A 16,775-nucleotide genomic window follows, 5' to 3' on the forward strand; every position below is an offset into this window, starting at 1 on the left:
TTCGACAAAGATTAGCATATGAATAAAACAATGGACAGATCAGGGGATCGAAAATTTAATAACATACACGGTTTATTTAGCGTCATGAAAGTTTCGTGTAATTAACCGATTTCGTCGCTTTCGTATCGGTACACTGTATTAATCACACCTGCCTTCTGAAACTTTGATGTTTCAGGCAGTGACGTCACATCCGGCAGAAGCCGAGCAGGCAAAGCCGGTGAACAGGAGCATTTGCATAATACGAGACATGCTACTTGCAGAAATGTGCGAGTATCGAGCTATGTAAGTAGAAGCGAAACCGTGGAAGAAGGTTATAAGACGTGAAGAAAAAGAAGAGCCGATAATTGTACGAGATATAATCATCGTGAAAATATTTTGACGTGGGCTTGTTTCTTCGTTACACGTAGCGAAATATAATGAACTTGTTCCTTGTTACGCGCGTAAAATTATTGTCAAGCGCGTGGGCCATGAAGAAATTTATAGCACGTGACTTTTACACGATATCATTACTGTTTCCCCTCTCTTTTCTTCATTCTTATTTAAATATTATTTTCAATATATATTTAAATATATACGTAGGATAATAAAACATTTTTATCAACCTTCGGAATATTCTGCGCACGATTCTCTTCTCTTTTCTCTCTTTTATAAATCATATGAATTTTACATGATATTATTACAGTGTTCTCTCTTCTTCGCTATTTAAATGTTAAAATATTTTCATTACTCGTCAGAATACTCTACAACTTGTCCTCTTTTTGTAGATGACTAGAATTTTTAACAATGTCGTAACAGAAGACTGATCAATTGTGTATTATATCAAGATAATCCGGTATTTTTATTTGATACATCTTCATTCATAATTGTCGGTCTTCGTCATAAACATCCGTTCGTCTCGTGCAGAGCCTTTAACCCCAGAACTCTTAATCTCGTCCAAAATTCGCGATGCTTGACCTGGGTTACTAGAAAAAGAATCGTGCACCACTGAAAATTTAAATCGAATAACAAATATAAAAACTATAAGTTCTTCTAAATCTTCTTTTATCTAGTCCTCTCCTGCGGACTAGAAAAGAAGAAAGAAAAAAGTTTCCATCTCTTGCACCGTACGTTAAACCAATTTGCGGCCTGGAAGATGTTAAATTTCTCATAGACTGTTCTGATAGTCCAGTTAACAAATTAACAAATATCGTTCCATATTATAAGATTATGGTGTTCATCTTTGAAAGCTTGTTTCACCTACAAACGTACGTAGCTTTCCCTTATCAACTATCGAAAAACAATCATTTTCATCCCTTGTATCATATATCTACGTATATACGTATACCAAAGCTCATGCTACCTAGAAGACGCTAACCTTCTCGTAGACTGCTCTGGTAGTCCCGTTCCCATGAACTCCTTCCAGACGTCAATGTAATTCAGTCGGAACCCCCTGACTGGCTGCAGGTTGCGTACCGCGCATTGCACGTGCCGTAGCGAAGCCGACTGCAAATTGGCCTGACGGCGTAATTTGCATAGCTGCTGGTGCAGCGGCGCGATGCGCCGTTCACTCAGGCGATCCGCACGCATGTATACGATAGCGAGCAGCGATAATTAACGATAATTGTCAGCGAAAGGAATTAAAACGTCGCGTCGAACGACCGGAAAGTCGGGGATTTTGTCGGTTGATGGGACGCGACGGGCAAACACGGATCGGAATGGGGAAAAAGGGGATGCGAAAGGGGTAAGCGTTCGCTGGGGAAATGGTGTACGTAATAAAGAGGGCGCTGAAAGAGAAAGAGGAGGAGATAATTCAACAAGAAGGGTGTGTGCGTGGAAAAGTGGGTAATGAAAGGGTGGCAAAAGGGTGAAAATAAAAGAGGTGAGAGTAAAGGAAGAAGCTGTGTTAATGTGTCATAGAGGGAGAAAGAGAGAGACAGAGATTAGATGAGGGTGAGTGCGAATGAGAAGGAAGGATGAAGAAAAAAGAAGAGTTGCGTGTGTATAAGGGTGGTAAGAAATTGTCCTCTTTGGGGCAGGAAGGAAAATCCATTAGCACCGGCAAATTGACTGGTGAATTTCCTCGGTTCTATAAAAATTGTGCCGCCAGAATGATACGAACGAAAAATATTAATTTTTGGACGAGAACTCGCGAGATCATTGAATCTCATTTGCACTGCGCTTGGACGTCACATCGTTGGAATATGGAATTTCGCGTTGTTTATAAACGACAGTTACGCGTTTTGACGTTGTACACAGTCTCAACAAGGATTCAATTTACAACATTCTCAACAAGTCATCAAATTCCACGAGAATCAGGTAGCAGACATAAAACGCTTCGCTTATCGTCGCCTCTGTTTGCCTCTTTTACACGAATGCAAGGTCCAGTGATGACGCTGTCAAGATTTATTTTTTAATCATTTGCGATGTTTGGCACGCGTCGTTTCATGTACAATGAATTTACCAACAAAGGTAACAGGGGGATATCCATAATTTTTTATGTAAAATAGCATACGATTTTCTGCCTGGTTTTTTTTTTTAGCAAATGTAATATTTACTGGAAAGATTTTATTTTTCCATGATTAAAGAGTTATAAAAAATAGTACTTTTGTAAAGATAATGTTTAAAAGGAAATATAATTTAAAAAGAGAAGTCGAAATCGATATTTAAAGTGATTTTGTAGGAAATGAAAATTTACCGAATACATTCATGAATATCGGTAGCAAAAGTCAAGGTGTTGAACTAGTATGTTTTACCAATTACATAGAGAAACAATGGAATTATACTTTGACTTAGTGCAAGCACACATATTAAATTTCAGAATAACGTAGCTGTCTTTCTATTTAGAATTGTATTCTTGAATCCAAAAAATTCGTAGATAAATAATACCATTCTAAAATACTGGCAGACTTGAATTTAGCACGAAAACTATACCTAGTGAATCCGTGAACTCGTGCTCAGCTTATGTAATGCTTACAATTTTAATTCTAATAGTACTACGCTTTAAATAAACATTAGAGGAACGAAACGTTGTTTTCCTCCATATAGTATTAAAAATACAGCTGATATTTGTGACATTTTATCGAATTCTTTGCATTCCCTGTGTCAGTGTCACTCGATAACCAGAAGGTGGATAATTCTGCATACGCAAATACTTTTCAGGTGAAACGTATTAAATTATGTTGTACCTTCTTAACCAGTATCTCTTCTCGATTTTTTTCTCTCGCTGAATATTATGATGAGTAGTACACTTTGAATATTTCGTATGCTTTGGCGTATTATGTGCAGTTTTGTATCTTTAAATTTCCAAAAAATGCATAAACTTTCGCAATCTGATCATAAGCGTTAGCGTACGCAAATAGAAGCTTATGTCTCTTATGTTACAAGCTAGTATTACAAATACTCAATTCAATTTCGAATATACGTGTACACAACGTTACCCTGGAATCATGCAAGCGTGAGCAACGTTTCATTCCAACGAGGCAATTTTTCAGCGAGGCCGTAATTTAGAAGCGACTCAAGGTGATCCTGTTACGTTGCTGAACCCGTGCAATGTTCTATCCGCGGCGAACACAATCGGTCGACGAGAAATTCATTTCACCTGGATAAGTAACGGTGGAAAAATGGCATCGACAGCGGGTATGAGGCATTTCCAATCTCTGGCTGTCCTTTCCGCCGGATCACAGGCAAAACGACCGCGGCCAGAGAACCGTTAGCAAGAGAGAAAACGCGAATCGCGATAAGCTAGTGTATCGATTCGATTTAAGCATTATGCCAGCAGCAGTACACTATGGAAAAAGTACATCGCCGATAAACGGTTGGAGAAACCAGGTTTATTGTTTTTATTCACCTCACCTATACCGCTTATCCATTTTGCGCCCTTCGTCGTTACGAATGCCGATACGAGGTCGAGGAGTACGATTATGCCTCCTAGAGGCTAGTTGCTGCAATGCTTATTATCTCTTTGAACTACATCCGTGGTGAATATCTATTGGATTTTGAGAATTCTTAGATGTAATTGAAAACTCGTCTCAACGTTATAAATACTAGAATTTTCTTTTCTTAGCGTTCGATGTTCTCAACTTTTAAATTTGAGAACATATTAATAAAGAATTTTTGCCGAATATTTGAAATCCCTTAATGCGATAGAATTATTATCTGAACTCTATCGATATTAAAATTCGTTTCAGCATTCTCTTTCTTGCTCTATAATTCGTCGAGGATTTCTACTACATTTTCTGGAATTCTTAGATGAGATTGAAAATTGTTAATTTTAATTTTAGCGTTATAAATGCCAGATTCCTCTTTTAATTTACAATGCTACAGACATAATTCTTGATTTCCAATTAATTTTGTCAAATTTTCTAGAAAAGCTGGATGACTCGTGCTGTTACATTAATTTTATCGCTACTATCATTCCACGAAAGAAGAGTAAATATAAAAATATAAATCACGTGTCTTAAATTTGCATCATATAATTCTAAATACCAACTAGAAAGTCTACTATATTTTTTAAATGATATAGAATGCTAAAAATGCGCATAGAGTTCAAATGATAAATGATATAAAAACAAGACTAACAGAAATGCATTTTTTTGTTCATCGTCTGCTACTTTAGTTTCTCTAATTTTTTAATAGTATCTTAGAAGCATTCAAAAAAGTTTCTGAATAATTAACGTATCAATTAACATCGTTCAATGCTAGTTTTAATGAGCGAAATCTGCAAAAGAGGGACACGCTAACAGAGCTATCAAATTAACGATAAACGAATAAAGATCTTAACGTATTCTGAAAAGATAATACAAACTTTAAATTCGATATTCCACTTGTCAAATACTGCGGATGCTTTTCGAATATCAATTCGTATTGTTGAATAATTAATACAGTTTTCGCAAGGTCGTAAGTAATTAAGAGGAATACATTTAAACCTCATAATTTTTGCTAATACATTATACCAGCCTTATTTATTCGACATGTAACAGCTTTTAAGTAGCATCCCTTCACCTTTTGTTACCGTATGCAGAAAAAAATGTCAGTTCTTATTTTTATGAGTATATATTAGCATATATTTCGAATTTTGAAACACATTCGCTTTTATTTTCGATTAATTTCACCGTGGTATTCGGTAAATCACAAAAACCATTCGAATAGCAATATTGAATCGTCTTTCAAACATACAGTAATGCGTAAAAGTTTCTGATCAGATAGATTTCTCGCTTTATATTCCGAAAGTGACATCTAAAATAATCTTAACTGCATAGAATGAAGCCAGTGAAAGAAAACAGTACAACGAAATAGGCACTGTTATAAAATTACATAATCTTAATTATTTAAAATTCTTTAAAATATCATTTTTGGATTGTAAAGCAAAGAATTTTTTTATTCAAAACTTTTACACTTCATCGTAGACAATGAGATATGCATATATTCGTACGAGAACAAGACAACGAAATCTTCTATATTATACTATTCGAATATTAATTTAATTCAAATAAAAATGTGGTGTTGTAAAAAAATCTGTTCTTACGTTTGAAACTTAATTAAAATCCCAGGGATCTCTTTGAAAAAAACCATCGAACCGCGAAAGGCGTTTGAGAATCGCTGCGTCGAATCAGCTTGGAACTTCCCAGATATCAAGAGATAAGGCTATTATCATTCAGTCGAGCCAGTATAATTCTTTCTTTCTTTTTCTTTTTTCGTTGTTCTATCGCGCGCGGTGCTCGTACACTGCCACGAAGGCCGGTATGTACTTACTTTTCCTCACGACTGGCTACTTCCTTTATTTTCTCTCGGGCATCCGGTCGACGCGCTCGCGATTTCCGGAAGCGAGTAAGGCGAGAGCCGTGCACCGCCAGACTTCATTCACAAAGACTCTAGCGTGTCTCGTACGAATCACGTGCTCGCTATGCACACGTGATTCGTGAATTTCGAGCAGCGTGAAATACGCGTGTATCTCGAGACTACTCTTAATTCACAGACGATATTATTCTTTCCGTTACGATGGAGTTGAGCAGAGAAGATGGAAGACTCCATCATGATGGGACGATGGAAACCAGTGTGGAGATGTTTCAAAGATGATATCGCTTAGAAAAATGGTGGTCTAAAATGGTTTTTCTTGCTTGGTTTTTTCTTTGATGAAGCGTAATTGACGAGTACGAGAGTTAATGAGTTGTTAAGGAGTGTATGCACGAGCAGATTGGGTTCGGGATGAAAAGTGTGGGGAACTAACAATAATTAATGGATCCTATGTGAATTTTTAAATTACTTTGGGAACTTTCTGGCATCTGTATTTGATGAATAAAACCTTTGGAAATTTCCTAACGGAGAATGAAGCGTACAAAAATGTGCAAACTAGTAAGAAGTTAGTGCTTCAAAGAGCATTTGCTACCTTCTTATGTGTTTACCAGATTATAACATTAAACTATCTATTTAAAAACTTGACACGATAGTACATTTTAAAATGAAATACACAACTCGTTTGTGCATGGAACATTTAGTAATTTTACTTTTCTAAGTTGTTTAGCAATTTGAGAACGTCGCTAAACCACACGCAACTCCTTCAACGGCCCATTAAACAAACAACCTAAATTTTTAAACAGAAGCAATATCATTTGAAAATTCGAAACTTTTAATTAATCTGCTGCTTTAACGAGGGAAGCAGGCTTCGGTTGGGGAGAAAATTTTCAAGCGAACGGACTCGTCGAACGGTCTGGCGAGCATGGATCGGGGACTCAACGAAAACAGGAGAAAAACGAAGAATAAATCCTTGAACCGGCAGACCGGGATCGCGTGATATAAAGCACTTACTGATATAACTCGTGCACTTACGTGTTGGATTTAATCCGTTGCTCGTTGTATCTCTGATGAAAGTCAAGCAGTTCCTGCACCAGACCGGTCTCAACCATGGCGTCGACCCTGCTGTCCAATCGTTCCTCGAGGACTTTCTGCAACAATTTCGGAGAAACGGTTCTCGAATTAATTGACCGCAATTCAACAGCGTGTCATCTATATTAAGAAACGGCCACATTTATCGGCTACTTTCCAATTATCTCCAAGTTGTATATTTCTTTTATTCGTTCCGACGTTTTCTACTTAACGTATTTCATTAATTTATCCTCGATAAGATTTCCTATTTGATCGATGTTGATGATCGTTATTTGCTTCTAGGAAGACGACATCCTGAAGAACATCGTTATTTTGTAATATTTTAACGATCGATTGTACGACTATAGATGAGTAACTTGTTCAAATAAAAAAGTTGGATACTTTTTTATGAAAGGATATTAAAGAGTACTAAATGATTTTGTATTTTACGATGCCGCTCTAAAAATGAAATGGTAGCTCATTGTAGGACTCATCTAGTGTACGTAAACTTCGATAATTCTCGACTGAATAGAAGTAGTAAAAGAATGTAGAATAAAATTTCTCCCTTTATAGGCTCGTTTTAGAGGAAATAAGTTTAAACGTGCTTAGTTTACGAATTAGGCAGATATTAATGGCGTATACGCGACAAATTTTCCAATCCGATTTTCGCGAAAATATATCTTTTTTTTTTAGATATATCTTGCATAAACTCTTTGACGTTCAGCATATTTAAAAATAAGTGAAGTCGTATAAGATATACATTATACGTTTATTCATATTTCTAAAATAATTTTTAAAAACCGAATACATTCGTTGCATTATATATTTCTACATTTATTGGTTTGATACTAAAAAGATCTATACAAAGATAAAAACCTTGATTTCACAAAAATGAAACACCTTTCTCTTCCGACTTGACAGTTTAACAAGCAAGCACGATCACATTTTAAAACACCAACGTATCCAACGCTTTCTTATAAATGTCACATTTTACACCCACGAATGCATCGGTGGCAATCGAATCTGTCAGAAGAAGCATCGTAGGTGTTCAGTCTCTTTGGAAACGTTTTCTACTTAGTTTCACACTTTCCAAACAGCCTTATCACGTGATCTCTTTGTAAAACTAAGTTTTCCTCTTTTTATCGATCTTCCAAAGGACTATTCTCTTCCTTTAAAAGATGTACTTTTTTGATAAATATGCAAATATAATTCCGAATCGTAATTGAAAATTTAAAAAATTCAGAATCATAAAAATTCAAGATATAAGACATCCAAAGTGGAAAAAAATGCAAAATTATAACCCACACATACCTCCACGCCAAATTAAAATATCTTTGAAATTCAATTTAGATTCGCGTCATTTCCATTGAGGAAGCCGTGACTTGTTAAGGAGCAATTTGATATCAATGAAGCGCTTGGGTTAATTCGAAGGCTAACTTGTGTCATTAGAAAAAGGAAAGGATATACATCGTGGCCTTCGACAGGTTTTCAAATTGATCCTATCTCTTTCTCTCTTCTTCCTTCTCGTTCTTTCCTATTTGATATGTACTCGCTAACTGCGAAAACGCATTAGATGAGGCGTGTGTCCTCGAAATCCTGTTCGTGCAAAATCTACGACTAGTAAGGTATGCCATATCGAAGGCGATAAACCGTTTCGACGTGACTCGTTTCTCGACGTGTATCGCGTTAAAAGCGCTACGAAAAAAAGGAAAGGTGCCATTCATAAAAATATTTGACGGAGCTAAAATACGTCACACACTGCGGAGGCATCAGTGAAATTAATTGTTAGATGGTTCGGGAACGACCAACAAATTTTTTCCTTCGTGTAACACTTTTATCGACATTTGACCTCAATTTGTTTAATAAAAATTCTTTCGGTAATATTCCTGAATATTTTATATGGAGAAATTTACAAAATTCTTTTAAAATGATAAAAGGGAATATTTGCCGTAAAAAATTTTCCACGATTACCTTCAGAATTCGGGAAGAGGAAAATTTTAGCTACTTTTGCGTATAATATTCTGAGTTTATAAAAATAATTGCTTGATTAAGCCTCTGCACAAGACATCCTAGATTATAAATCAATAATTTCCTAAATTATATTCAACCGCTAAAATTATGCGTTTTTTGCATTAAAAAGAATATAAAATTGGTATCCGAAAGTAAGCAGGAATAATGAAAAATTTATAGCTCTAGTATACCTTTTCTCATTATCATATTAAATACTAATTGCTTTTTAGTAACAAAAACAACTATTTAAAAAAAACTGTAAAAAAATACATATATACGTGTCTCAACTTTTATCTATGTATACTTAAAAAGGTATATTTACACGACACAGGGTTTTAAAAATTTAAATGTCTGTCAGAGAGTATACTCTTTTAACTTTACTTGTACCTTAATCTCGAGTATAAACTTCTTACAATCGTAACCTGAGCGAGAAGCTGACGTCTACTTTCAGTAACGATCTTTTTCTCAAAAAATGCTTGATTTCGCTAATTAACAGATGTTTCGCGAGCCTTTAAAATATTAAATGCCACACCGCGTAGTCGATCGTTTCATCACGTTTCACGATCGTTCGGGCGGCAATTAAAAATGTTTTATCGGAACGAAGATAAAGTTAATAAAAAAAAGGGGGCTAAAAAAGTAACATATTTGCAAGTCGTAAATCGATATGACGGAATCGTCCTCGGACAGTTATAAATAATTTTATGACGTTATCTCAGTCTACCTTAAAACACGTCGAATATTTGATCAACCCGACCGGTCGCCGATTTCCCCTTTACTAAATATATATATAGTTTCGAAAGGCATACCGCTAAGGCGTCGATTAGAAATTCTGATAAAACAAGCAAAGCGAATTCGTACAAACGTTAGAAGGTATATAACAAGATGGACACGTTTTCACGAAACAGTTACACGAGACCGTGGAAAGTGTATGGCCCGAAAATTAGCACAGTCCTGTCGAAAGTAAACACGTCTTTGGAAATCATTTTTTCTCTGCGCCTTTCATTAGGCATAGAAAAAAATATTCATACACTGTACGTCTATTCGAATATTTCTCTAATATTCGATTGAAATGTATCTAATTGAGAAACCTTGTGAAAAAAGCATTTCGTACGAAATAACGGTGAAATCGGAGTCGATTCAGCAAATCTTCCCTCTTCATCGTAAAAATTCATCCTTTCATCCTTTTCCTTTTATCCTTTTCTTTTTTTTTTGTATTTCATTTTTAATGAAAGACCACCTACATTGCGCGATGGTCATTAACATTTCGTTGAAACGACAATCTTCGATAATCAGATAAATACAGTGAATGTCAAATCGAGGTGGCTATTAATATCCTACTAAGAGCAATGATAGATCTAAGATCAATTTCATTTCTTTCGGACAAACCGCTCGCCATTCCAATATCGAATAGCGTGTAATAACGGTTTTTAGCCGTCGATGATAGCATAATACGCAATAGTATTGTAATTACAACAAACGCGTTTCCACACGCGACATTTTACTGACACAAGGCGGAACGTTAAACGTAGTTTAAATACGGTAAATAAATAAAACAGAATCGAGGATAACATTTATTTTAACAATTTCTTCTGACTTATGTTAAATATTAAACGAATAATTAATTAGATTTAAATGAATTATTAATTAAATATATTCTCAGGTAATTTACAAATTTCGTACTAATTTGCAATTCTACACGACCGATATGATTTTGCTTAATTGGTTGAATAAATTAACGGTTTTATTTATTGTGCTAATGATATAAAACATTAAGACAATATGGTAATAAAATTGGAAAAATATTTTTTAAACGGATAATATACAAAAATATTTTTTTCTAAATTTTAAATTCTATATAAAATAATACAAACTTAATAACACCAGAAGAAGGTAGAAAGAAACGAAAGTATAAGAAAATACGCCTCTTTAATCTGCAACGAACTTAAAAATATCCCAAATTGTAAAATTCGAAATTAAACGGGGAGAAATAGTAGAAAGGTACAGAAGGGGAAAGCAGGTTTCTGTCCTAAAATGGCGGCAGTCGACAAGGCGTGCACGGGAAACGGCTCCTTGGACAGCGGCGAATCGTTCTCACGCTCGTTCACGGTTAAAACGCGACCTCCGCAACCCGTTTCGGGCCGCGTTCGCTTTAAATCGTATTTAAATGCCGGCGGAGCTCGCGAGCTACACACGTGCGCCTCCACGGTTTCATTCATGGGCGGCTGCCGCGTCAATGACGCAAGATTCTCGCCAACTCGGACGAGTCGCTATTTGATGACCACACGGTACACGTATACGTGGGGCCAGACGTGGCTCGAACACGTTTCACTTATCGTATGGAACCGAACCAGCCTGTTTTCGTGACACCACGCTCCATGAGAAAGATGAGAAAGGGAAAAAGGAGAAATACAGGGGACGGAGACGATGGAAGAGGACCAACGAACATGTTACGTGTAAAGGAGAAAGGATAGAGTGAAAGAAATACCAGGAGGAGGATAATAAGATGCTGTGCTACGAGCAATGATCGCGAGAAATATTCGTTCGTGATATATAAAATGGCAATGGCTACTTGTACGTTAATTTAATAATTAATTTACTGCATAGTAATTTACTATCTTGATAAGTAACAGTTGTAAGGAATTTTAAATAAATAGTTTTGATAATTTTAAAGATCGTAAGTGTAAATATGAATGTATTAACGGTAGAAATAACATAACAGTTGTTACAACTGTGTAAGCTTACCGACCAACCTACACGCGAGGATTAAAAAAAAGAAAAAGAGCGTGTGCGAGGGGTAGAAGGTTACGCTTTCATGAAAATTTGTAGCTGCCCAAAAAATTTGACACTGATGTGCGTTAATAACGGTCAGCTTGATGGATTTGATTCTCCTTCCGATCCTGCTGACTGCGGGGATTGGTAAATTGCCCCTTAGTGGATGATGGCTTAATCTCGCTTTATCGAAGTAAGTGAAAGCCGATTGTGCGACCTTGCATCGAATTCTGTCTAACTGTGAATAACGTGCAGACTTTTCTACTTATGGGAATCGACAAATATCTATTAGTACTTTCAAAGCTGGAAGAATTGTTCAAGTTAATTAGCCAATTTTTTAACATGCATATTTTGGATGGATTTGGATTAAAAGTAAAAAGCAAATAGTCTAAAACTTTCTACGCTAAGGTACATTATTTAAAAAAGTCATTTCCAGGTATCTACTTCCAATATGTATTCTCACACATATATTCGGAAACATATCTTAATTTCAAAAAATGTTTATTTAATCTTTCAATTATGTACATGATATTTCGAAATTGTCCGTTCACTCTTTTTCAACGAATTAAGTATGTAGAGTATTTCATTTTCTACCTTTAAATGAATATTCAATTTCCACCAACCTTGATTGTTACGTAAACATGTAAATGCATGAAAAATTTCGTACGCTATGTATTAATCGAATTAATATCCTTTTCTAACCTTCAAGATACACTTTCTAACGTAAGATTACATAAATTAATATAAATGGTATAAATTAGTACAGACTTTGAATACAACCTATGATTCCGCTTTAAATAAGTAAACTTATACAAAATATAAAAAAGATACATCCGTCTAAACTAAACTAAATGATCACAATAACAGACATTCGACAAAAAAAATTCTCACATCTCGGCCATTCTATCGACACCTTCCAATACCGCAATTGAGGAAACGAAACCGCGAATCATCCACACGGTTTACTACACCGTGACCCTATAACACGGTTCTTAGTACCTCGTCCTTAAAATAATTCGAATAGGAAACGCCACGATCGATATACTATATCGTACAGCGGACAAAATTAAACAATCCGAACAGACAAATTTATCGCGCTACATTTTCGTGGATTTTCATATATATATATATATATATATATCATTTTAATTTTCCCACATAATTACAATTTTAGTAACTGATACAATGGGAACACACAAATATCTTAATATTTCATCAGTGTTTAACGATTAGATATTCAAATAATGTTTTTTATAGCAACCTAATTACGACAGTCGTGTCTTATTATAGCTTTAATAAAGTTTCAAGATATTTTATATAACATATACAATATTGACATACGAGTGGATCGAGCATAACATTTTCTATAGTAATAAAATTTTTTTTAAAAAATAATAAATATTCAAATACATTCATGAGCCAGCTTATGTCAAGCGTATAAGTGAATATATAATAGTGTTGTTTATTTAAATAAGACCTCCAAACTTAGATATTTCCAACATTTTATTCGTTCTTTATTATTGTTATTATTTTAAATTCATAAAATTGTCTACCATGTTCCGGCGCTAAACGTTCAAATAAAACCTGCCACCGGACCACGTTGCTCACTATTCAATTATAGCTGCTGTCTACGCGAAGGTAGCCGTATCTCGTCCAGGAATAGTTTCTGAACGGTCTCTGTTAGGCAACGGAAACCAGCTACTAACTAGCAAGTAGCGCGTGATGAATGGAACGAGAAGGAATCGTTGAATTTTAGGATTGCAGCGATAACAACGGCGTGTTTAATTCTCGATCGTCTTCGGTTCGAGAGCACGAAGGAACGCGGTTTACGTAATGCAAAGAGACGACTGATTCCTCCGGTTTCACCACCGTGGCTGACTGAAAGCGAAGGAACAGAGAGCTGAAACTAGAAAGCCTCGTGTGCTCGTCTAGTTGTCAGCCAAATCGGGCCAAGGTTCTTCCAGAAGAAACAGAAGAAGAAGACGAGGAGGAATGTGAGTGCGTGCAAATTTTCACGACCCTGTTCTTCGATTCTGCTCGCCTATGCCTCGTTCTAACGTTAGCCTCGTCTCAGAATGTAGAACTATAGCGTGCCAGTAGAAAAGTAGAACTTCTGCAAGATTTTTTGGCGAAACAGAAAATTCAAGCTCTAAGGAGTGTATTTCAGTTGGGGATATTTATCTACTAAAATTAAAACTAGCAATGACTAAGCTATAAAATTTGTGACAATGAAATATTATATATATATATATAATAATCAACGACACAAATTGCGGGCACGAAAAGAATTTTTAAAATTTGAAGAAGAAAGAAGCTAATTTGTGTGCCATAATGCTTTAGAATCCAAGATATCATTTACATCAGCCACTCACATTAGCCGTGGCTAGGCTAACGCTATGGACTTTCAACGTTTATCAGCTTTACAAATTTAGAGGAAGAACAGGTAGTAGAAAATATATAGACTAGTTAAATTTAGTGACTTTTACTACCCTCATTTTTTTCAATCCTTTTCTTTTTTCAACCATCGTCTAGTTTATGATCGTAGTTTTATCTTACAGCAACCCCGAAAGCTAAAATAAATTATTCTAGCACTTAGGATCTTCTCGCCAGAATCGTTCTTTCATTCTTTTTTTCATTTCCTTTGGCATTTACATCGTTTATCACTTTAACTCCACCACTATAATATTTGATTCTACAAAATTTATATAATAAATAATTATTCTGGCATTAAAATTAAGAGGGAATTTAGTTGATCAGCTTAACTTCAAAGTGGTATCAAAATCGCGTTAACGAAACAGTTTTTCCTTTCTCCGCGAAAAGGCCCACTAAATCATTGGTCACGGTCATTTTTTCCTCAAAGTTGCATTATTAGTTGCAGATTCGAGATACAAGAAGATTTATTGCATCGGCGCTGATTCTTCTGCAATCGTACTGACCTTCTCTTGCTTTCGATGATTCCGTCTGAAGGTGAAAAAGTCAATGGCTCCAGCAGGCTCGATTTGGTAAACATGCACGTGCTTCACGTGTACGCGTGGGTGTGAACGTACGATTCGTCTTTCGACGGCGAGACAGGTCCGCGTTTCGCAGAAATCACGCGCTCGATGTCCGACCACGATAACGATTCAACCTTGACATTAGGATTTTTGCACAGTTAAACGTCGGGCCCATACTATCGAACAGCTGAGTTTGGACAAAAAATCGGCTGAAATGACAGAAGAAAAAACCGATCCCAGACGACCGCATTACGCATAGGATGTGAGTAATCGACCAGTTGAAATGGTAAATGCAAGCATTAAAAGTGAAGACTTTCAATTGAATGGTCTCTACGCTGCATGGTAATAAAAAATTCTTCTCGTATATTAATAATTAGACGGTGGATATTTATACGAAATTTCTCTATATAATTTCAAAAGAAGAAACTTGGATAAAAAATTGTTTTACGTCCCAAATATTATAAACAACCGAGTATTTTTACATCTTCAAATTTTTCACAAATATATAAAAATCCATAGTCTTTAATTTATAATATTTCCTTTTCTTAAATGATGTACGATATGTAAAAATCTTATCTGTTTTATCAGTCTTTTCTATTTTACTGTGTTTGGTAATCTCAATTACTAATGGTTTATTAATACAACTAATCTAAACGTCAGACAAAATAAACCAAGCGACACGCTTCGTCTAGCCAGTACCGTCTGTACGTCATACGAACAAAACAGTTAGACCGCAGATCCTTTTTTCCCTCTTGTTAGTTTCTTTGATGTTCCGGACGGCCGGTTAAAGATCGTTTTGAGAACCTTGGACAAGATAGATGTGATGAATGGTGCGTATTAATGCGTGGCTATGTGTAATTAGGAGATTGGGTATTTAGAACCAGAAGAGCTTACTAGATATCTTTGTAAACCGATATTTTGAAATAGAGAGCATTAAATGACTCGTTGATTGTTAAGCATCCTTAAACATTTAAATGTAATTTTTTAATTCTCGACACTCTACGCCGAAGAACAATAATCACACGCAGCGATACACATGAAAGCCAAGAAAACGCTGGAATTCTAAACAAAAACGGCGCGGACGAAACGTTTCATACCACAAACCGAATATCCGAACTTTTCTATAGAGAAGAGACGTGTTGCGCTGCGGCGGCGTGTAATTTGCAGAAATGATTTTCGTGGAAAACCAGGGCATGCCCAGGGCGTTGGCGTGCGCTATTCGTGAGAACACCGGTCGATTCTCAGCTCGTCAAAAAACCGACGGCCGAAAGAAGCGTGGTAGAATGAAAGAGATACAAACGTATTCAGAAAAATTGCCAAGCCATCGAGAGCGCCTCCGGCCCCGTTGGTAAACACTCATGAGAGGTCGCGTACCGACTAAATTTGTACGCTAATGACACGCTTTCGGCTTGCGTTTCGTGCAGCAAATTCGATCGTCTTCACTTATTATCAAAATATCCGACCGATAAATGCTAAACGTAGCAACCGATCGACGTGTCTTCGAGCACTTATTTGTCGGTGCATCGCGTGAGATACCAAATCGAACGGAATTATTGTCTGGTACGATGTTTACTTTCTGTATTCTTTGCCGCAACGAAATCGTTGAAATAATTTACGAATGAACATTGAAGATGTTTGTATGTGTATGAACGTCAAATCGATTTCAGGTGTACCCAAATTTAATGGGCAATAAGTGGATAATGAAGTGTTATTTAAACTTTGTCTTGTAATAATGTATTTACGTGACTCGTAATATGGTATATGAATCATGTATGACAAATAAGAGTCGCGTTTATAGGATGAATTATAGGCAAGTTTGACAAACAAGAATATTCTTCAATAAAAACTTAATCACTACAAATTTTGTATGGTAATTGAAACAGGAGTATCTCACATGACTCACATGTGCCCAGAATTTTATCTTGTTGTAACGTTACAAATAAATTCTTCAATTCGTAACATATAATTATCAAATAACCAGAAGTGTATTCGTTTGAACTGCCCGGTTCTCGTTTCAAATTTCATACTGAACAAGTTTTCAATGAAAATGTTGACGATAATAAACTAAATTTATTCTAAACAAATTATGTTCTATTTAGAATATATTGTAAAGAATCCAAAAAAAAGAAGGAAAAAATGTTAGAAATCGTACAAGTTTATGGG

At 35.8% G+C, this 16,775-nt stretch overlaps 1 protein-coding gene across 3 annotated transcripts in view; it reads right to left on the reverse strand.

The window, feature by feature from the left end:
- LOC100650049 (tRNA dimethylallyltransferase) overlaps positions 1-16,775 on the reverse strand; it is a 116,513-nt gene that overhangs the window by 7,555 nt on the left and 92,183 nt on the right. For all 3 annotated transcript variants that reach the window (XM_003398825.4, XM_048409853.1, XM_012313451.3), the window contains exon 5: positions 6,805-6,920. In XM_003398825.4, the coding sequence (XP_003398873.2) occupies positions 6,805-6,920 (116 nt within the window). The remainder of the gene's footprint in view (positions 1-6,804; positions 6,921-16,775) is intronic.

The sequence above is a fragment of the Bombus terrestris genome, chromosome 11, assembly GCF_910591885.1.
Source record: "Bombus terrestris chromosome 11, iyBomTerr1.2, whole genome shotgun sequence".
Taxonomy (NCBI): domain Eukaryota; kingdom Metazoa; phylum Arthropoda; class Insecta; order Hymenoptera; family Apidae; genus Bombus; species Bombus terrestris.